Source organism: Solanum stenotomum, chromosome 1, assembly GCF_019186545.1.
Source record: "Solanum stenotomum isolate F172 chromosome 1, ASM1918654v1, whole genome shotgun sequence".
Taxonomy (NCBI): Eukaryota; Viridiplantae; Streptophyta; class Magnoliopsida; order Solanales; family Solanaceae; genus Solanum; species Solanum stenotomum.
Window position 1 is genome coordinate 23,913,470 of NC_064282.1, and position 22,977 is coordinate 23,936,446.

General features: G+C 36.9%; 1 protein-coding gene across 3 annotated transcripts; it reads right to left on the reverse strand.

Moving 5' to 3' along the window:
- Positions 1-360: 360 nt before the first annotated feature.
- LOC125865821 (protein LNK2) lies at positions 361-21,705 on the reverse strand. 3 transcript variants are annotated; one of them, XM_049546096.1, is made up of 8 exons: positions 21,461-21,705; positions 15,089-15,449; positions 14,824-14,953; positions 13,598-13,904; positions 10,699-11,352; positions 10,468-10,613; positions 739-1,110; positions 361-637 (listed from the first exon to the last, which is right to left on the reverse strand). In XM_049546096.1, the coding sequence occupies exons 1-7, from the start codon at positions 21,482-21,484 to the stop codon at positions 762-764; spliced, it is 1,971 nt and encodes a 656-aa protein (XP_049402053.1). In that variant the 5' UTR covers positions 21,485-21,705; the 3' UTR covers positions 361-637; positions 739-761. The 3 variants fall into 3 exon arrangements, with proteins under 3 accessions (XP_049402053.1, XP_049402036.1, XP_049402046.1); XM_049546079.1 differs by having other exon boundaries at positions 10,699-11,370; XM_049546089.1 differs by having other exon boundaries at positions 733-1,110; positions 10,699-11,370.
- Positions 21,706-22,977: the final 1,272 nt, after the last annotated feature.

Below are 22,977 nucleotides of genomic sequence, written 5' to 3' on the forward strand. Positions count from 1 at the left end.
TGCCCACGGAAAAAATGGATATGTTATGCATATCTGTATCCAAACCTAATGACTCTAGTTTTATAAATAGCGCACAATTTCAACATAATCAATTATTGGTCTGTTGAGAGTTATGTTGCAGAAAACTTACATTGTTCTGCTCCACCTTTGAAGTGAACTTTGCATCTGCATGTTAGTGAGGCCTAAAGTACTCGAACTCAAAGAGTGATGGGACACCCTTCAAAAAGACATAAATTCATCAAGTTCATCCACATTTCCCCAACAACCTTACCAATGTGTATCTATTATCATATAGAACAGTACAAGTTGGAGTTCTGAATTGAAAATCTCAAAGAACAGACATAGGGCACACATGGAGCATGGTCAAATTACAATATTGCGACTTTTCGTTGAATTGTTGAAGTATGTATGTTCATTATCTTAGAACCTTCAGTACAACAAAAAACAATAGCATAGCATACACGTGCTGACATCATTTACCTACAGAAGTTTGTTGTAGTTAATTTTCTTACAGAAGGTAAGAGAAAAACATACCACACCAGCATAAAAGAGGTTTATTCTTCCAGGGTACAACAGAGACTCCTAAAATTTCAAATCTTGTAGCTCATGGAGTCATGGTTGCTCAATGTCCAGTTGACTGACAATGAAAGAGAGGAGCCTCATTAGCAGTGAATTTGTTTAGTCATGAATTAAGTGTGATAAACATATATGATAAATGGAAGAAGAAGTTACCCTTACATATATCTGACGATAGGATTGTTTCACGATGTGGCTTCAACCCCAATAACACTACCATCTGCTCCTTCATTGTTTGATGCATTCTCAGAAGTCTCAGTGCAGGGGCTACTTCTCATTATATCCACTTCATTATATGAGCTAGAAGCTTTTGGTCCCTGGAGAGCTGTGGTTGAATTAGTTTCAGAATTCTGTTGTGAAATTCTGCTTGGGAAGCTTGGTGAACCAATTGCTTCTCTTTCACAATTGAGCATTGAAAACATTGATGACTTGGGAAATTCAGCAAGTTTTGACGGCAACTCTGATGGATTGTAGAAGAGCAGATGAGCTACAGTGCGGTCTATTGGATTCGTCTCGGTCTCTACATGGGGTGGTCTGACAATTCAGGGAAACAGAAAAATGATGAATATGTTCATAAAGACCTGCAGATGACTTCTGTTCCCATAGATGAATATGAAAGAACAAGGAAACTAGTACTGCAATCCCACAGCTATCCACCCTCATAATTTAAAGTAAATTCAAAGCTTATATAAAGATGAGTAATCGAGAGTATGGGACACATTTCAAAGCTGAGATCAGTTCTATAATGCATGTAGCAATAAGTTGTAGGGAGATCCTCTCTCCTTTCCTCTTTCTTCTGACCATGGAGACCCTGAATAACATGTAAATTACAGCTCAGAGGAATAGTTGGCTCAAAGGGTTCAAGGTCAACAGCAGGCAAGGTGATTGCATGGAAATTACACATCTATTGTACGCTGATGATGCAATTATCCTATGTGATGTAGATGTGGAACAAATGAAGGTCTTCAGAATTATTGTGACAATCTTTGAAGGGGTTGCAGGATTACATGACATGTTAACTGGAGGAAGAGTTCTATGTTTACGGTTCATGACCCTCAATATTAGGAGGAGAAGTGGGATCTTTGCATACAACTTATCTTGGCATGGTACTTGGAGCAAATAGATAATCCATGACATTTGGAATGGGATTTTAGATAAATGTGAGAAGAAACTTACCAGATGGAAGAGCCAGTATTCTTTCTTTAGGTGGCAGGCTAATTTGCATAAATAATGTCCGAGATGTTCTACCTACCTACGTGATGTCTCTTTCCCCTATTCCCCCTTAAGTTGAAAAGAGAATGGATATGTTGAGAAGCAAATTTTAGTGGCAAGGAAACAAGTAAAAAAGAGGTGTCCATCTTGTCAAATGGAAAACCCTGACATTCAACAAACAGCAAGGGGGGCTTGGTATAAAGAATCTAAGGAAGCAGAATCAAAGTTTGCTCATGAAGTGGCTATGGAGATATTCAAATGAAGACTATTTCTTTTTCATCAAATGAAAACTAATCACTCTGGAAGAAGCTGATTAAAGAGAAGCATGGAGAAGAAGATGCATGGAAAACCAAAACAGTTAACATTGTTTATGGGGTCATTGTCCGGAAGACTATTAGAAATCTATCGCAGATTTTCAGTATCAATATTAGCTTAAAAGTTCGGAATGGTCACAAAATTTCGGTTTGGGAAGACAACTGGTTAGGATCTGGGCTACATCTTGGTAGCTTCTATTCCCACATTGATGAAGTTTGGAATAATCAGGGTTGGCACCTCAGTTTCAGAATGCTTCTAAATGATTGGGAAATGGACAGAATCATAGGATTCCTCAACTCGCTCAATCTCTTCAATGGAGTCTCACTAGAGAAAGATAGGTTACGGTGTTTGAGAGACAGTTCAAGAACATTTTCAGCCAAGACAGCATATCATACGATGAACCATAGGAACAATCTTAATGTGTAGTGACCCTGGAAGCAATTATGAAAGGCCAAGATACCATCCAAAGTGGCATGTTTTGTTTGGTTGGTAGTCAAGAGGGCTTGCTTGACACAGGAGAGACTAGAGAGGGGAATACACCTTTGCTCTATCTGCTGCCATCTATGTGGAAGAAATGCAGAAACACATAGCTATCTTTTTCTTGCATTGTAAGGTGACTTCTCAACTGTGGGACATATTTCTAGCAATGATCAGTTTGAGCTGGACAATGCCAATGAATACACTAGATATGATATCTCGCTGGAGTAGGAAAGGAGGAACAAAAGCTCAAAAAACCAGTTGGAGTATAATCCCAGGCTGCATATGGAGGACTATCCGGAAGGAAAGGAATTCAAGATGTTTTGAGAACAAAAGCAACCCTATCCAGAAGACAAGGCTTAATTGTATTCTGCTTTTGCATTTTTGGTGTAAACAAGAGTATATAAGTGACACAGACTCTCATACAGTTCCTAGAGTCTCTATAGTTATCTAGCAATTTTCTGTGTAGCTTTTACTTAGATTACATTCATTGTAACTTGGCCTTCACAGGCCCTATTAATTTCAATACAAATATGTTACCATACAAAAAGAAAAATGTTGTTGCTAGGATATAGCTATAATTCACATTCTAAATCCATTCGCATGAAGATTAGTTCCGCATTGCATGGGTTCTTTGGAACTGATAATACATTAACGTTCTGAAGTTAATGATTAATTCTACTGAATTCAATATAGAACCTCTATTAAACAAGACCACACTGGGAAACATGAGACTGAAAAAGGGATTGCTAGGATCTTTTTTCCTATAAGTAACTAAGTAGTGCATGCACGAGCCTTTCGCTAACTACGGATTTGAGCTAAATTATTTAAATTAAGTTCAAGTACAATTTTGGATAGATGTTGAGGAATCAACCTGATCTAGACAGGCGGCTGCTAATGGTAAAGGGCAATTTGACAAATGAATTTACAAATTCTGGGAGAAGAACAGCAAAAAGAATGCAGTCTTTCACACATCATAGAGTAGAACTACAAAGCAGAGATTAGGCAGATAACGCATCTTTGCAACAATTATCAAATTATGAAGCTGTTTGATGAAAGAAGCATTTGTATTGCATAACATTCAATGATAATTGTAAGTCATATCAGTAGTTCCTTCATCTTTGCTACTTTAATTTGGTGGTACTAAATCGGTCAATTAGATGTTACACTTTTCCAACTCTTATTCAATACTGCAGCACACAAATTTAAAATCAGCTTTAATTTGAATAGAGAATTATGTAGGTAATATGTCTTGGATCGAGAGAATACTGTCTGAATATAATAAAATGACTACTAAACTGGTCATATATTTTTATGCTTAAACAAGGAAGTACACAGCAATGCACATGAATTTGATGTTTTAAATTAACCTTTATAAACAGTATAATATTTTTCATTAATTTTTTTTTTTGAAATTCAATTATAACATATATGTACACACAAAATTGACCTAACATTTATAAACAGTATAATATTTTTCATTAATTTTTTTTTTTGAAATTCAATTATAACATATATGTACACACAAATTGACCTAACATTTTTCTCCTATATACACAATCTTTTCTGGAGGTAAGCTATTCTTCCCAGAGCAACATAGTTGATCAATAGGAATGTTTCAGGGTTCTTCAGTTTTGGAGCCACACCCGTGTTTCACGACATTGGTGTGGGATCCATACCAGATTTGGTCAACCGAATTGGAAATTGAAGAAATTGGAATAGCTTATTTTTGTAATCAAAACAAAAGCTAAGGAGAAATTGAAGAAATTGGAATAGCATGTGCATAGAAATTTCCATATCAGTCCTTTTTCTTTTATCTCCTAATGGGGTTCTCTTCTTGATTAACATTTTTTCCTTGGAATACCTTGTAAGTTTTCCATGTTATGTCTCATAATATAGACATAACTTTTTCTTTTTTTAGAAATTTGAATTATTTTTAGCCAAATCCCCCCACCCGTATCCGTAGGTGGATCTATATCCCCGAATCTTTAAGTTTAGATCATGAAGGATCCGACATCTAGATCCGCACCCTTATCGTACACCCTTACCAGTTTCAAAAGAAAAAAGTTCAATTGTTTCTAAATATGGGAAGGTTTCATTCTTCTTGGGACAAATTAAAAAGGAAAGTGTGTCACATAAAATGGGACAGAGAGAGTGTTATTTTAAAACTACTACTTATGAGGAGAGCAAATTCATACAGGAACATGATCTATGCCACATAAAATAGGACAGAGAATATTATTTTAAGACTACTACTTATGAGGAGAGAAAATTCACACAGGAATATGAGCCTGTAACCAATGATGAGTCATTCCAGAAAATTGCCATTATAATAGATGGTTGATCCATTCCCAGACAAAGCTCTAACCACATATAATTCAATCCTGTCAGTTCTATTTCAATTATAGAGTGTCATAATTCATGTCAAGTATTTTCTAGGGATGGAGTGGTTTGATCAAAACAAGGAATTTATTTCTCTTAATGGAAGCATTGTTTTTTTTTGAGAAGGTAACATTTGTGTTTATTGACAAGTCAGTACATGGGTTGCACTGAAACCATATTTACAGCAAAATCAAAAAGACATATAACTGACTCTAATTCTAACAAGATCCTAGGATGTCTATAATTGAGTCAGTGTCCTCTAAGTATATTTGTTTATACCAGAAACAAAAAAGTCTAATGCAATTTAGTTTGATCATCTGTAGATCACAATTTTTGCTCTCAAAACATCTTGAATTCCTTTCCTTCCATATTGTCCACCAGTTACAAGCCGGGACAATCCTCCATCTGTCTTTGTCAGCAGCTCCTACTCCTGCTTCCTCCCAACTATATAGCAAATGAATTATTTTGTTAGGCATGACCCAACTAATACCCCCAAGGCTAACAAAAATTCTCCACAACTGAGTAGTTGTCCTGCACTGTAGAAACAGATGGCTAACTGTCTCAACCTGTTCACTACAAAGGTAACATCTGGAACACAAGGAGAATTTCCTCTTCTTGAGGTTCTCTTGTGTCAAAACAGCCTCTCTTGCCAATAACCAAGTAAAACAGACAACTTTGAAGGGGATTTTGATCTTCCATATATGCTTCCATGGCCAATGTTGTCTTTGTAGATTTCCTTGGTTCAAAAACTTGTAAGCAGAGTTCACCTTGAAACTACCTTTGCTATCCAACTTCCACCAAAGTCTGTCTTTTTCTTCACTAGTACCTTTAAATTCCTCCAACATTCTGAAGAACTCAATGACTGAATCAATTTCCCAGTCATTGAAGTTCCTCCTGAAATGAATGTTCCAACCTTGTTGTGTCCATGTGTCAGCCACACTCACCTCCGGTTGTACTGCCATCACAGCTAAGTCAGGGAACAAACGCTTTAAGCTATCTGATCTCAACCAATTGTCCTTCCAAAAAGAAGTCTTGTGCCCATTTCCAACTTTAACATTGGTGTGCTTCTTCATGAAAGGCCAAAGTACTCTAATTGATCTCCACACACTAACCCCATATGGGGTATTGACTTCCTTTGTCATCCACCTATCCTCTTCACCATATTTGATTTTAATAACCTTACTCCAATATGCCTGAGGTTCTTGTGAATATCTCCAAAGCCATTTCAACCTGAGAGCCTTATTCTGTAGCTTGAGATTTCTAATGCCAAGCCCCCCTTGTTTTTTCCCCCAAAGCACTTTGTTCCATTAGACTAGATGAAGGATTGTTGAATTAGTTTCCTTATTCCCTTTCCAAAGAAAATCTCTCCTAACCTTGTCCAACCTCTGTATGATACCATCTGGGACTAGGAAGATGGACATCATGTAGGTGGGAAGAGCATCCAACACTGAATTTATAAGGGTAACTCTGCCTCCTAAAGATAAATAATGTGACTTCCATCTGGACAACTTCTTTTCACACTTCTCCATCACAGAGCTCCAAAAGTTCATGGAATTTGATTTGGCTCCCAAAGGCATTCCAAGGTAGGTGGTAGGTAAAGCTCCTACTTCCCCTCTTAGAATTCTAGACAACTCCTCTATGTTGGTAACCTCATTTATAGGGAACAACATACTCTTCCTCCAATTTATATGCAACCCAGAGACACCTTCAAATAGCACCAAGATTGACCTCAAGATCAGCAATTGCCCTTCCTCAGCATCACAAAAGATTAAAGTATCATCTGCATATTGAAGGTGTGTGACTGCCAAGTTTGGTACAGAATTAGAATTTGTTGCCACCTCAAATCCTCTTAGATAGTTAGTGTTCCTTGCTACCTTTATCATATTATTTAAACCCTTCATGGCTATAACAAACAGGAAAGGGGACAAAGGATCTCCCTGCCTCAGACCTCTTTGAACTGGGAAAAAAACTTCTGGTGCTCCATTAATCAGAACAGAGAATTTGACAGTTGAAATGCAGAATCTCACCCGTTTGATCCATTTCCTCCCAAATCCCATACAAGTAAGTATTTTCAGAAGGTATTCCCAATTAACATGATCATAAGCCTTCTCAATATCCAATTTACATAGTATTCCTGCCTTCCCCTGTGATATTCTAGAATCCACCACTTCATTAGCTATCAGGATGGCATCCATTATTTGCCTGTTTTTGATGAAAGCCATCTGTTGAGTATCAACCAACTTGTCTACCACTCTCTTCAATCTTTCTGTAAGTACCTTTAATAGCAACTTGAAGATACTACCTATGAGGCTAATAGGCCTAAAGTCTCTCAATTCCTTAGCTCTGGTGTGCTTTTTAATGCAACATAGGTAGCATTAAAACTTTTCTCAAAAACACCACTTGTATGAAAATTTCTGAAAGTACCCATGATGTCCTCTTTCAGCACCTCCCAACATTTAATATAAAATCTTATTGTGAAGCCATCTGGACCAGGTGCTTTGTCCATGGCACACATCTTCAGACAAGAAAAAACCTCTTGTTCCTCAAATGTACCTTGTAAAGCTTCCTTCTCTGCTTCAGAGATAGTAGGACAGTTTATCAGGTTGCTTATGGGTCTTCTACCGACAGTCTATGTATACAACTTCTCATAGAAACCAATGATTTCCCCTTTGATCCTCTCTGGATCCATTATGGTTGTGCCCTGAACCACTAATTGATCAATGTGGTTGCTTCTCCTATGTGCATTGGCCAGCTTGTGAAAATAGCTGGTGTTTCGGTCCCCCTCTTTTAACCAGAGTGCTCTAGATCTCTGCCTCCAAGCTATTTCTTCACTTTTGAGATGTTCTTCATACTCCATCAGAAGAGATGCCTTCAAGGTAGTTTCCTCTTCTGTCAACACTCTATTTTCTTGGATAGCCTCTAACCTGACCAACTCACTTAGAATTTGAGTCTTTTGAGTTCCCAGATTGCCCATGTTGGTCCTGCTCCACTCTTTAAGTTTCCCTTTTAAAGCTTTCAGTTTGCATGCCAAGATGTGATCAGGATTTCCTGTGAATTCAAAAGACTCCCACCACCCTTTAATTCTATCCACAAAACCATCAGTGTTTAGCCACCAGTTGCCAAATTTGAAATAAGACTTATTCTGCTCCCACTCTCCACATTGCAGGGCCACAGGGTTGTGATCAGATACCAACCTATGCAATAGGGTCTGGTTTATTTTAGTGAAGCTGTCATCCCATTCTTTGGAAAATAAGAATCTATCAATTCTGGATGCTGCATTGTTACCATCTCCTTTGAACCATGTATGCTTCCCCCCTTCTAATTGGGGGTCTATCAACTCCATATCTTCAATGAAATCAGAGAACTCCACCATGGTTGTTGATCTTCTTCTACAGTTTCTTTTTTCTGAAGGAAAATGTGTGGCATTGAAGTCACCACAGATAATCCAAGGTCCCTCAAAAAGACTCCTGACAGCTCCTACTTCACCCCATACATGTTCTCTTTCTATTATGCAATTTGGAGCATATACTCCTGTTATATTACACTTAAGTCTTGTAAAAGTGCCTCAAATTTACAGGTTAAGGTATATGTTCCTACTTCTAACACTTCCCCTCTCCAAGACCTACTATCCCATATCAGAAGCGTTGTCTGAGACCTGTTAAATGAAATAGGAATTCTTGGCTGCAAGCATGCTAGAACTTTAATGTATTCAACCACCAATCTAGGGTCTACAGGGAAGACAAGGGGTTTAATCAAAACGCTGGTTGGGAAACTAGTTTATCCTTCCCCTACTAGGTCACATTTTAGTTTTTCAGTCAATATGGCAAGTTAATGTATGATGATAACATTTTATAGAATCTTGAAGATTTTAAAGAGGGCATTTGAAAGTATGTACTTCAAGGAGAATTCAAGAAGAAACTCAAAATTTCACCAACGCTGATCAAACTGCTTTAATAGAAGACCAAAGATCAACTTCATATTACAATACCTACATTTGAGAAGATTTGGTTACTTGAAAAAGTAAGAAACAACTGGTCTATCAAGAGGTAAGGCATAAAATGAACTCAGAACCATGGCACAAGGCAATTGTAAAGAAACATCGCCTGAAACTTGAAAGAGAACAAAAGTTTACCTAAGCCTATAAGTTAAGAAATCTGTAAAGGCGTACTATGATAACCGATCACCATAAACAGCAAAGAAGAGATCAAGTATGTCACTACGCTCAAGAGCAGAGCACGCATTTTTTTTACTGGAAATGAGTTACAGCTCAATGACTTTATGTAAGCTATGCAGTTAAGGAGATGAAATATAGTTTAAAGATTTTAGGCAATACAATCCTGATTATTCATTTCTTTAGTTGACAATTTGCCATTACTCCAATAGAGAGTTTTGTGGCACCTTGACTCAACTTTTTTATTAGCAATTACAAGTTATTTCACCCACTCAAACTGTTTTGATTTGCAGATATGACTCTGTTTCACCACACATCATGAAATAGTATCAAACAAGTTGGGACGGAAGGAATAGTTGTTGTTCTTGTACATAAAATGTGTTATTAATAAATTTAATATAATATAATATGAGATGAGATGAGTACCACACAAGCAAGTTAGATCAACACATTGCAATTATCCATCTCCCTTAGTATTATGAGAGGAAAAAAAGAAGAGATACTCCACCTTTTAGCATTCTGGATCCCTACTATGTATTAAAATTAGAGTAACCTTTCTTCCACTCCTCAGCTCTATAGGGGTTTTAAACCTAGAGCGTAATTTGAAGCACATGCTTTAATTTAGAAAGGGGCAAATGAAGAAAAAAATATTTAAAAATAGATATAATTCCAGAACGTTAACTATAATTGACAGAAGCAATTATATGGACAAAAGAATTGAAAAAACTATGATTATTGTTTAGTGCCCCCTTCTTCAAGAAACAGCCCATGGGTGATGAGATGCACGCATAAGCAGTTTGGTGCTTGCAGTGATGTGCTGGATATGCGAGGCAAAGCCTCAGCTGATTTTGCACCTACATTCCGGGCTTAAGTGCGCCTAAAACGAGCCTTTGACAACAGTGAGATCTCTTTCTCTTACCCCCTTCCCCCCTCAGAGTTCGATAAATTCAATACTTAACACTATTGGTGTAGAAGTCAAAAAATCCTCTAGTAAAAGTGATACTGTATATGATATTACTGTAATCCAAGGAAGATTTGGCTTTTAACATACCCTTATTACAGATACTCCTTTTAACAGACATATCTATGCACTCCTTTCCCGATGCAAGAAGCATGAAGGCTTGACAGTAAGAGAAAAAACCCAATCTCATGGCTTGGAACATATATGATTTCAATAGATATTTTTGTGACGCAGGTCATATTATGAATGTTTTTTACATGCAGTCTCTTCCTTTTCAAAAAAGAGAGTTACTGGAATGGGATCTGCCAGATTGCTTCCAGTGAACAAGAACCATATTTCAGTGTTGAGATAGTGTCAGTACTTAGGGACAAACCTGTTATCGGTGTTTATCTCTTCCTTGCTGACTTCTCTTCCACCCTTCTTAGTGCCGCAACTATCATTGCCACATTGCCTCTGTGTAGCACTTTGAGCCAGTCGGAACAAACTATCTCTGATACAAAGTCTTATTTTGAGGTCCAACTGAAAGGAACCATTCATTTGGTCATTAAGTTTCTGTGAAGAAATAATACCATGAGACTTATTTGGTGGAAGTACGAGGACAAACCTTTGAGATAACATCCTGAAGAAGATACAGTGCCGTGTCTTCCACTGAATAACTTTCAACTGCCAAACAAACTGTGTTGGAGTCACCCTGTTCTAAAGGTGAATTCGGGTCCAGAGAAGGGATGCAGCTCAAATTCTCTTCAACAGATCCTCCTTCCTTTGCAGGTTGATAGCTAAACTGCTGCTGCTGTTTCTGAATGGCAAGCATTGCTCTCAATTGCTGTCGCCTTCTTAGTTTTTCAATTTTTTCTTGAGGAGTCATCATCAAAGATTTTGATGAAGCATCTTGAGACTTGTTGAAATGATTTGAATTGCCTGGAGAAGCTTCACAACTTGAAAGGACGTGTTGATGGCATGCTTGTCCAGAATGGAACTGTGACCAGACAGGCATGGGAGAACAGTAATTACCCGTATCCCCATAGATAGAAGAAGCAAAAAGAGGACCTGCAAAATGTTTGTGCTGCAAACATTCTGGTCCTTGAAGCTGACTTTGTTGACTGGGCTCTGAAGCAGGACAAGGTTGATTTGTTGCAGATGGCATGCCAAACTTGTTCAGGTGAGGAGACAAGGATCCACATAATTCCTGCAACTGAGCAAATTCACCTTCTTGTTCTAATTTAAGTCGACCTTGCAATATTCTTTCCTGGTTATTTCCCTGTACACATGAAAACAACTAGAGCAACACTTTTGATGTTCAAAATTAAATGAAACAATAATTATATGAAACCCACTCAAATAGAATCTCAAATTTATTTTCACGTGCAAGTGCAGAGAAAGGTAATTTTCTTTGTTCACCTTTCCCTTTTCCTTGAGGGATGACAATCCATGTTGACATAAGTAGAGTTATGCCCAATTACTTCATAGTTTTACAAAGTGAAGCCAATGTGAATGATTAAAATTATGTCAAAGATTACTTCCACAATTTCACCTAGGCAAAATAAGTTTCCAGTAGATTGTCCTTTAGATTTAAGTTATGTCAAAGATTCATCAGCAGCACACTGTTTCATTGTAGAAAAAGTAAACAGAACTATTAATTTTTATTTTTATTTTATAACCGAGAAATCCGTCTGTGACCCGCCCTTTGGACCAATCACAGCCTTCTAAACTCGGTGGATAATGGACCCACCCCTCTACCCTTCTCCACTTAAATACCGGGCTTCGCTTTGCATGGTGTGGGGCTTGAACCTGCGACCTAAGCCACAAATCCTCCACCTTTTGCCACTTGCGCTAGGCCTTGGGGGCAACAGAACTATTAATTTTTCAAGGTAAATAATTTTATTAATAATAGAAAAATCTCCCATGGACAAGATGTATACCAAAATGTAGAAAACCTATAACGTAATATGATTCTCAACGAACACCACCTAATCTTCTATACGCACTGGAAGTCTGGAACCTCATGAATTCACCAAAAAGAAATTAGGAATGAGAGGCTATTCCTTAAATGTACATTGTCTTACTCAATTTCATCAAAAGCTCTCCTATTCTTTTCTTTCCACAAGATCCACATGAGTGCTAGTGTGGAAACCTCCCAATCCCTTTGACCTCTCTTCCTTCTTTTAAATTTTCAGCTGGATGGTGTCTTCTTCATTGTATCCGCCTCACCCAGTGCATCCCGAACCATTTCAAAATCACACAGACCCACTTGACAATGTAGGAGGAGGTGGTCCACATATTCACCTGAACATTTGAACATGATGCACCACTAGAAGCAATCTGATTTACTTCTAAAATTCAAAATGCTCATTACCTCAGGAAAGAGAGTTGAAGAAAAGCTTGTAAATCCGTTTGTAAATTAAGAAAACAGTTAAAGAGTCTGGTATGTTGCACCACTAGTACTTAAGTGGGTCCTGTGGAAGGAAAGAATAGGAGCACTTTGATGGGATAGAGAACTACTATGTACACTTTGTGGAATAACCTCTCATTTCTAGATTTGTTTTTGGTGCACCAATGAGGTTCAGTATATATAGATGATTGGGTATCATTCGTAAAGAATCATATTATGTTGTAGATTCTCTACTTTTTCATATACTTCTTGTACATGGGAGAGAGTTTCCACAACAACTATTACGCCTCAATCCCAAACAAGTTGGACTCAATTATATGGATCCTCGTTGACCATGTCTCTCAGAAAGACTATTACTAACATTGTTTACTTTATAAAAGAATAGTGTTTCTAGAGCCATTTGAAAATACCACCTACATAAATAGAAAAACGAAAAAAAGGAGGAAGTAAAAATCAACTGCATTGGGAAGCTTCCATTTTTCCTGAAAGCCTGAGCTTAAGTACAATCACGTCTTTGACATTCTGGGTCCCCTATGAATTCACTTTTCCACTTATATTATAATTTTACAAAGTTGAACACATGTTATAGTATAATTTTACAAAGTTGGACACGTGTTATATGTTAATTAACAAAAGATCAATGAATAATATACCAAATTATTTATTGAAGTAACCAAATTTTCTACAGTTTTCTGGTAAACAAAGGAAGGAAAAAGAAAACGGCAGGTGAGAGAGAGGGCTATGTACAGTATTGTCTTTAAATATACGCGGTCATAATCATCAAAAAGTAGATAACTGTCTTTTCTTCCCACAAGATGTCTTAATTGCTCTTTTTCAGAAATATAAGGTTTGAATCACGGAGCAATTTTATGTATGAAATTCTTTATCTTCATTCTTTACTTCATAACTTCTCTTACTAAAAGCTATTTACAAATCTGAAGAAACTAACAAGATGAGTTCACCAGCTATATGAAGTAGCTTTGCCAAGCTACAATATGTATCCTTTTTTTGCTTAAAACAATATAAATACCCGAAGCTTGACATGGAATAAAACTATTTACATACTGAAGAAAAATACAATTGTTATGAGATAGTTAAGATCCAGTATCATTACCTTTTCCTTCGGTAAAAGCATACTTTTGCCTCCAGCATGCTCCCTAGCATCAGTGCACAGATGCACATTAGATGTGATATCATTAACATTCTCTTCATCACCAGTGAAGGACTTCTCCTGGTCTAGCCTGTATTCTGCTTTAACTTTTAATCTTTTGGATGGGATTCTCAGAGATCCTAGCGCCAAACTCGGAGAGTCAATAGACAGGGGAACAGACTTATCTTGGCTGCTTGTAACATCTTTACAAGATGACCATAGATCGAGAGTGTTAGGAAGGCTTGTATCTCCAAACAGTGGGTCGTTGTTGCTGCAAAATGTCACATTTGAGGATTTTGAGCCAGATGAATACAATCAGGGATCACCTAAATTACATCAATATATATATATATATATATATATATACACACATTTATGGAATTACTGTATACAGCATAACAGACAATATTTTAAGATATATTCCTATCTAGAATACTTTGCTTTGTTACTGTATACAGCATAACACACAATAGTTGAGATATATTGCTATCTAGCACACACAAAGTACAGCTAATGCAAAAAAGAATTGGAGACCATAGAAGTGGGTAAAATCATATAGGAGCGATAGGAAGGGGAAAAGGAGACAATAATAGGTTTTTTCCCCAATTGTGCAAAGAAAAGGAGAAATGGAAACCTATCTTGGGTAGGACAAGGTTTAGTCAAATAAGGGAGAAACTAGAGCAAGATGAAGGAAGCTATGGAGGGGAGCAGGGGGGGGATGGGATGTGGTGAAGAGAGAAATTATGGAAACAATGGCATCATTTGGGAGTCAAGGTAGTTTAAAAAGAGCATTAGTGCAACCTTCATTGCGCTCATTCCTAAATGAGACAACAACAACATACCACGTGTAATCCCATAGGTGGACTCCAAGGAGGATATAGTATACACAGACCTTACTATCTCGTGGAGATAGAGTGGTTGTTTCTGATAGATCCCCGACTCAAGTAAAGCATTTTAAATCAGTTGAAAGAGGAAATATGGAAATGAAAGAGACACGAAAACCTATACGGAAGCTATAAGCCTAGTAGAGTGCATTTACAATTTTAGTACTCTCAAACAGATTGATCAAAGGAAATGACGGGATGCCAAAACAACTGTGTTTCAAAGTGTGAACTCACATACAAACCTATATATTTCAACGATACACAAGCCAAGAAAGAACAGAGAGAGAAAACTGATGTCTACATTACCTAAATATCTTATCAAGGTCATCGAAACTTCCAATGTTAGCCCATCCATAATCAATAAAATCACTTTGCTCCAGTTCCTCATTCTGATGGTGAAAAACTCGAGAATCATCACCAAGCCGATTTCTTTCATCTGATCACAAAGATAAACAATTGAATCCAACTTGTACCTTTTGTTTATTTTTTTTATTAACAAAAAGTCCAATTTTTAACTATGACTGCAGGTTATTTATTTCATGTAAAAGGCTGGAAACATTAGCATTAGCACCTCTAAGACATTCATATTTTGGAACTTCTGTCAGATTATTAGATGCTTCAGCACCCGAGGAATCTTGATTACTCTTCGTAGCATTGGTCAATGACAGATCAGTGCCCAATTCAATCCTGCATCCAGCTTTCATAGAAGGTCCATCAGTGTCATGTTTGGAACTGCCATCTAGTTTAATATTACTCAGATCCATTTTAGTTGTAGGTTTCTTCTGATCAGTAGGCTTGATGTTAGAAGCTTCCACATCCCATTTCTTCTTAATGTTATCTCCATAAGCTGGAGCTTTCCCTTCACTTCCATCAGGATGTGGCACTATGTGGTCATCGCTCTCACCAGTCTCGCCCCATATTATATCGTTTAGCTGATTCAAGAAAGAAATATGTCAGAAGTAAATGCAAGTATAATAACTTGAAAGTAAAATTTACAGCACCTTAAGTCATAGAGAAATGAATATTAGCAGACACACTTATATATGTAGGTGAGTGATGCAGAAGAGGAGAGGAAAAACACTACAGTAGTCAGCATAACACCATGTTCGTGATCTCACCTGCTACATGTCCTTTCAAGTTTCAATCAGTGATGTGAAGCAAATACTATCTTAATCATCAAGGCAAGGCAAGGCAAGGGTGAGAATAATGTGATTATAATTCACAAAGATACCAATTTTATCATCCAGTCAAATCTTAGAATCTGGAAAAGGCATACTACCAAAACAGAAAGCAAGTCAGCAATGGTGGATCTAAACTTACAAAATTCGCCACATGCATTAAGCAAAGTGAGTGCTTGTTTTCTGATATCGGACTTAAAAGAAGGGTTTCTACCAAGGACTGATATCATATATTATAACCCAACTAATGGTGGAACAGGAAAGCGGTAGATAGAAATCGCACAGTCCATTGTGTTGTAATTGATTTTGATGAAACAATGCAAGTGTTCATGTTCTCATGAGCAGGAGATAACAGGAGCAGTTACCGGGTTTCTGTGAACTGTTATATAGAGAGGCGGCAATTTGGAGACCCAAGCTAGAGGTGAGGGGTCTTCAGTCAAATAGGACAAGAATATTGGTAGTGGTTGCAGAGGGAGGAGGCACAGAGTTGTGGGGAAGACACGGTTCCTGGTAGGGGTGTGCATTCGGTTTTTCGGTTTGGATTTTTTGGTTTTTGGTTTTGAAAAAGTGTAACCCAATCCGAACCAAAATAAATATGGTTTGGTTTGGTTTTTCTCTTTTCGGTTTTTTTTTTCGGTTTGGTTATTTGGTTATACCAATAATTAGAAACATAATCAAAGTTATATTCGGTTAATTTGGTAATGTCAATATATATATATTATATATATATATATATGAGAAGTAATAATATTAAATCTCTTAAATATACTTTCTAATAATCACAAGTAAAACGTAAAACACAATACTTAAAAGTATATCAATTATAGATGTCAAAACATAAAATATAACAATAACTAAAAAGTGATAAAACTGGTTTATATATATAATTCGGTTTTTTTGGTTTTTTGGTTTTATTTTTCTAAATCCGAAACCAAACCAAAAAACCAAACAAAGTAAATTATAAATCCAAAACCCAACCAAAAAAACAATCCAAATTAGAATTCGGTTCCAGTTGGTTTGGTTTTTCGGTTAAATCCAAATAGTGCACACCCCTAGTTCCTGGACCGAACAGCTTCTCCTCGGGTTCTTAACACTGTGTATGTGTGTGGTGGTGGAGGGGGGGAGTGAGAATCAAAGATTTATAAATGCACTAAGCCAGTGCGAGAAAAACATAACAACAGTTTGTGCAGATCCCTGATTTTATCTGAAATTGCATCAACATCATGTACAATAACCAGGTTGCACCAAAGAGCTAGCAAAATAAGACAGTTTTGTTTTGGACTACGTAAATTTCTCCTATGGCCTTTAAAAATTCTGTCGTTTCTTTCAAGCCAAACAGTTCACTGAATGGCTTGAGGGATGGTTTTTTTTTTAAAACTGGTAACATGTATATATTTATAGATATATATGAATCAGATCTGCACCATGACAGTGCTATCTACAATTACAAAAACCCAACCATGCTTAGGACAACAGCTTCACAAGGAACCTATCATATCAACTAGTGGTTCAGTCTCCTCCACATAGTTTTCTTTACATCAAAAAAGGAACAAAAGAATACAATTCATCTTGATTTTCTGCACAGGATTGCTTTTGTCTTCAAAAATTCTGTCGTTCCTCTCTTTCCAAACTGTCCACCATATACAAGCTGGGACAAGTTCCCACGATTTCTTTTGTCTCACTGCACCGCCATTATTTTTTTGAGAAAGGTAACATTTACTTCTATATATCCACAGGTATACTACATCAAAGAGTAGTTCCCCTCCAAAAAGTTATACTTACAACAGCCCTAAGATCTTCTAATTACAGCCAATCAATAACATTAGAAACATCTACAGAATTTCCTATTACTACTTGCTTACACCAAAATTAATAAAGACCTAGGCAGTTTATCTTTATCTTCTGAATATTGTTATTCTTTCCTTCAAAACATCTTTGATTCCTTTCATTCCAAATTGTCCACCAAATGCATGCTGGGACAATCCTCCATCTCTCCTCCTTTTTTCCTGCATTTCCATCACTATTCCAGCATTTTAGAACTTCTGTGATTCTCCCTGGTTTTGTCCACTTGATCTTCCTCTTGTGAATGAACATCTGCCATAATTGATCTGTCCATTTGCAATGTAAAAAGAGATGGTTGACTGTCTCCACCTGTTCTTCGCATAAATAACATCTAGAGCAAAGGTTGTGTTTCCTCTTGTTCAAATTTTCGTGTGTCAAGACTTCCTCCTTTGCCAAAAGCCATGTGAAATAATTCACCTTGTATGGGATTTTTGTTCTCCAGATCATCCTCCAAGGCCATCCTGCTTGCTGCTCTTCAATAGGTCTCAATTCTCGATATGCAGATCTTACAGTGAACTCTCCCTTTCTCTCCCCTTTCCATATTAGTCTATCTTGCTCTTCTGTTAGATTGGTAGCACCGCCATTATAGTTCCAACACTTCAATAATTCACAACTTGTTGCTGGCATAGACCATCTTAGTCCTACCAAGTTCAAAAAAAGTTGCCACAGTTGTCCAGTTATGGCTTGAGGGATGGTATTCTAAGTCTTTTGTGATTTCTTGTGCATCCCTTCTTTGTTCCAACATATAGCTCCCTAGTGGATATTGACATAGACCAGGACATGCGTAAGATTGACAAAAACTATGCTCCACAGCTGAGTAGTAACTCTACAATGCAAAAAGAGGTGGCCCACATTTTCAGAGTGCTCTTCACACATGGGGCACCTACTACGAAGCTGAATTTTCCCTTTTGAAGGTTGGAATGAGTGAGACAAGCCTCTCTAGCCACAATACAAGAGAAGCATGAGACCTTTAAAGGTGCCTTGCTAAGTCAATTTTTTTCCAAGGCCAAAAAACCTTCTTGTTACTTGATTCCAGCTTCCTTTAGCAGCTTCTGACCGTAAAGAGACCTTTGGGCTGCCCCTTCCATCTAGTAGAATCAGCTTTGTTACAGCCCAAAGTTCTGTTGCTTAGCATCTGAAGCAAAAGATATACTCGTTCTACTTCCCAATCATTTACATTCCTTCTATAAAAGATATTCCACCATTGTGTTGAATAAAATTCTGCAATTACTGCATTGTGCTGAGCTGATATTCTAAAGATATCCAAGAACTGCTCTTTAACAGGAGTGTGGCCCAACCATGCATCTTCCCAAAACTATATTTTCCTTCCATTACCAATAATGTAGCCCATATTTGCCTCAAAGTTATTCCAGCAACCTCTAATATGCCTCCAGACTCCCGTGTCATGAGGTGTTGTGGCAACGTAACACAGGAGTGCACCACTGATTCTCCACAGCGAAGTTTTCAACCAAGGTTCTCCTCCATAGTGCTTTACCTACCTTATTGAATCTCCAATGCCATTTCAATAATAAACTTTCATTGTGACGCCTCAAGTTCTTGATTCCCAAACCCCCTATTCTTTTATCTTTAATAACTATATTCCATTTTGCAAGTGCGAAGGAGTGACCTTGTTTGTCACCATTCCAGATAAAGTCTCCTTAATTTGTCCATACGCTTTAGAGGACGGTGCCAGGAAAAGCGACAGGCTTAGGTAGGCAATGCACTAATAACACCGTTGATCATAGTGATTCTACCACCAAGAGAGAGGTACTGTAGTTTCCAATTCGTCAACTTTTTCTCCATCTTTTCAAGAACCTCATTCCAGATTGATAATGATTTGTATTTCTCCTCCAATGATAAGTCCAGGTACTTTGTGGGAAGTGGACCAATGTTGCCTGAGCTGCACTGTATTTTAACTTGCTGAGCTCCTCCATGACAAGGATGAAAAGAAAGGCGATAGAAAATAGCTTTTAAGCTTTTGGAGTGTTTGGGTAAATTAAAAAAGTGCTTATAAGCATTTGGTTTAAAGCTAAAATGAGAAAAATAAGCCCAAAAAAAAAGCCAATCCAAATAGGATTTTAGTATATTCCTGTGCACCCACAGTGAATCTTCTGTTTCTGCCCTTTGATCCACCACTGTCTGGAGGGTCTTTCACATGGAACAAGGGTAACAACCAATGCATTGCCTCAAGAATTGACAGGTTCTTTTTCTCCACTGATTGGGATGAATATTTCAGGAAGATCAAACAATCTCTGGTGACCAGAATCACATCAGACCACTGTCTTATTCAGATTACTTGTGGTGATTGGGAACAAAGGAAATCATACTTCAATATTGCTAACTGGGGGTTGGCGGTAGATGGTTAAAACATGGTGGGTCATTCCAGCGTCATCCAGACTTTATTTTAGCAACAAAGCTAAGACTTTGAAAGCTAAATTAATGGAGTGGAATGCTACCAATTATGGCAATTTGGCAAGGAGAAGAACAGAGTTTTTGAATTAATTAACAACTCTTGATGTTTAGCAGGATTAAAACAAACCTACTGATGATGAATTGCTACACAAAGACAACATAGCAATGAACTTTGAGGAAATTACAAAATATGAAGAATCATCATGGAGGCAAAAATCAAGACTTCTCTTTCTTTTTTTGAGAAAGAAAAATCAACTATTTTACGGCTAAAGCAAGGTGATAAGAGCATCTATTTCTTCCACCGGATGGCCAATGCACACAAGAGATTTAAAACTCTGCACCATGAGCTAGAGTTTTTCCGTATTTTAACTAGGGGCACTTTTGTCCAAATATTACTCCCCCTTAAAAAGTGGCTACTTTCCAATTACATTTGAAATGGTGACTAAACTTTGATTCCATCTAACTTTCTTATATTTTCCACTCAAACTAACTTAGTTTTCCAAGAAATCTCACCTACTGGGTTAGTCCAGAAACATCAAACAAGCTCTTTTTAAGAGCTACGATTTCACCTAAGTGTATAGATGTTGAACAGCTAAAATCAGCTTATTACTTGGCATTCTCAATTTAAAATACACATATCTAACAGAATTACAGAAGTAGGAAAGAACGAAAATCCAGGACATTGTTATCCAAAAAAAAAAAATTAAAAAACTTGGTTGTGATAAAATAAATACTTCCTCTGTCCATTTCATGTGGCATCATTTTCTTTTTAGTCTGTCCAAAAAAAAAAGAAGTTACTTTACAATATTTAGAAACAATTTAACTTTAAAATTTCTCTTTTACTCCCAAGGCCTAGCTCGAGTGGCAAAAGGTGGAGGATTTGTGGCTTAGGTCACATGTTCATGCCCCACACCATGCAAAGCAAAGCCCGGTATTTAAGTGGAGAAGGGTAGAGGGGTGGGCCCATTATCCACCGACTTTAGAAGGTTGTGATTGGTCCAAAGGGCGGGTCAAAGACGGATTTCTCGGTTATCAAAAAAAAAAAAAAAAAGATTCACAACCACACCTATATCTAACAATTATTTTAGACCATAAGTTTCAATTCTTGTTTCTTAAAGATCGTACCAAGTCAAATGGTGTCACCTAAAATGGATCGAGGGAGTAGTTGAATGAGGATCCAATGCAAGCCTGGTAATTTGACTTTAAAATTTCTCTTTATCCTTAGTAAAAAATGATTTACAACCATGCCTATATCTAACAATTATTTTAGATCAAGTTTCATTTCTTTTTTCTTAAATATAGTATCACGTCAAATGGTGTAACATAAAATGAAACAGGGAGTAGTTGAATAAGGATCCAATGCAAGCCTACTGGTAATAGTTTCGAGCAAAAGAGAAATACATAATTCCATGAAAGACGTCAAAGGGACAGGGGAGCAATGAGCACTACATTCAGTATTTTCTTCTAAAACCAAATTAAAGTTTAATTTCAAGGAAGGAAACTTAACGCACCTCTTCGTCGTTCCAATTAAACATATCTGTACAACTGACAATGTCTAACTACTCCGAAGAAGTCCAAATTTAGCCCAAACATGGCAGATTTTTCTTCACTGGATCAGGTTATACATTTCAACCAAAAAAAAAACAGAGGACTTCGCCGGAGATTCACAGAGGAGATTCGCCGGAGATTCGAAGAAGAAATCTATATATTCACAGAAGACCTATGCCGGAGATTCACATAGTAATTTAGGCTTTTTGGGGGTACAAGACGAGAGAGTGGTTTTGTGTGCGGAGGAAGTTTGTGGTTGTTGTTTCATGAGTAAGGGTGCGCGTGGGACCCAAGTCCACTTGCGGAGAGTGGGTTAATTTGTGTGGACGCAAATTTATACACGTGTAAATAAACGTATCTAAAGTTGTGGCTACTGATTTCGGATCTAATGCTGAATTTCTACTGGTTCACTGAACTTCCATAAATTTATAGGGTTGGTCCTTTGTATTTCTTCTATTTTACATTTTTGGCCACAATTACAGGTGTTTAATCAAAATTAAAAAAAATGCATTCAAATCGAAAAACTAAATCAAATCGAATCCCCAAAAAGATAGATATAAGATCAACAAATGAAGCCTATATATAAATGCTAGATGCAGAAGTCTGTGCTAATGCACACCCAATATATGTTACTTTTTCTTTTAATTTATGTGACTTGAAAAGTCCATTCCAATGCAAAAAAATGTTCACGATGTTCAATAGTTTTTCGATGACTTCCCTTGCATTACCAGGAATGAGTCGTTTTGTTGCTGATTTTTAATATGACTTTTAGATATTCAAAGTTGCTACACTTATTGTAATTGTTAATACTATTGTTATTTATATACATTTATGCAATTTTCAAATACATAAAAGACTAAAAAAATAAGACAGATAAATTTAAATAAGTAAACCACACAAAAATTACAAAACTACCCTTGAAGTGCCAAAGCAAGCATGTTGATTTGTTGCCGCGTGTTTTAACACTAAAAAGTGCCTTCGTAATGACAAGGAAACATGACAATGAACCAGAGAGGTGAAGCACCTCAATAGCTCAACTGTCTCATCTTATATAACTAGAAAGTAATGGCCCGTGCTGGTATTATTATGTAATATTTTTGTTTTTTTGTTAAATTTGTTTTTACATAAAATTGGAGAACAAAATTTGATGAATCTATCAGTGTGTTCTATAAAATGTTAATTTTTTATATTTGATGAGCTAAAATTTTTGCAACATATTTCCTCTAGAAAATAAGTTGTTTTTCTCTTTTGAAATGAGGAAATGATTTCTATAATAAATATCATAACTTGATATCAATTAAAAGTTGGATTACAAGTATGTAGCGTAAGATAACCTTGCATATTAATCGTTTGTTGATATTTTAAGGAACTAAGTTTTACAAGATAGGTATGTACACTTATTTTACATAATAACAAAATGTGATACATTGTATAGAAAGTTAGTTGAGATGCAGATTGAGTTGTTTTGATCTTTGATCAA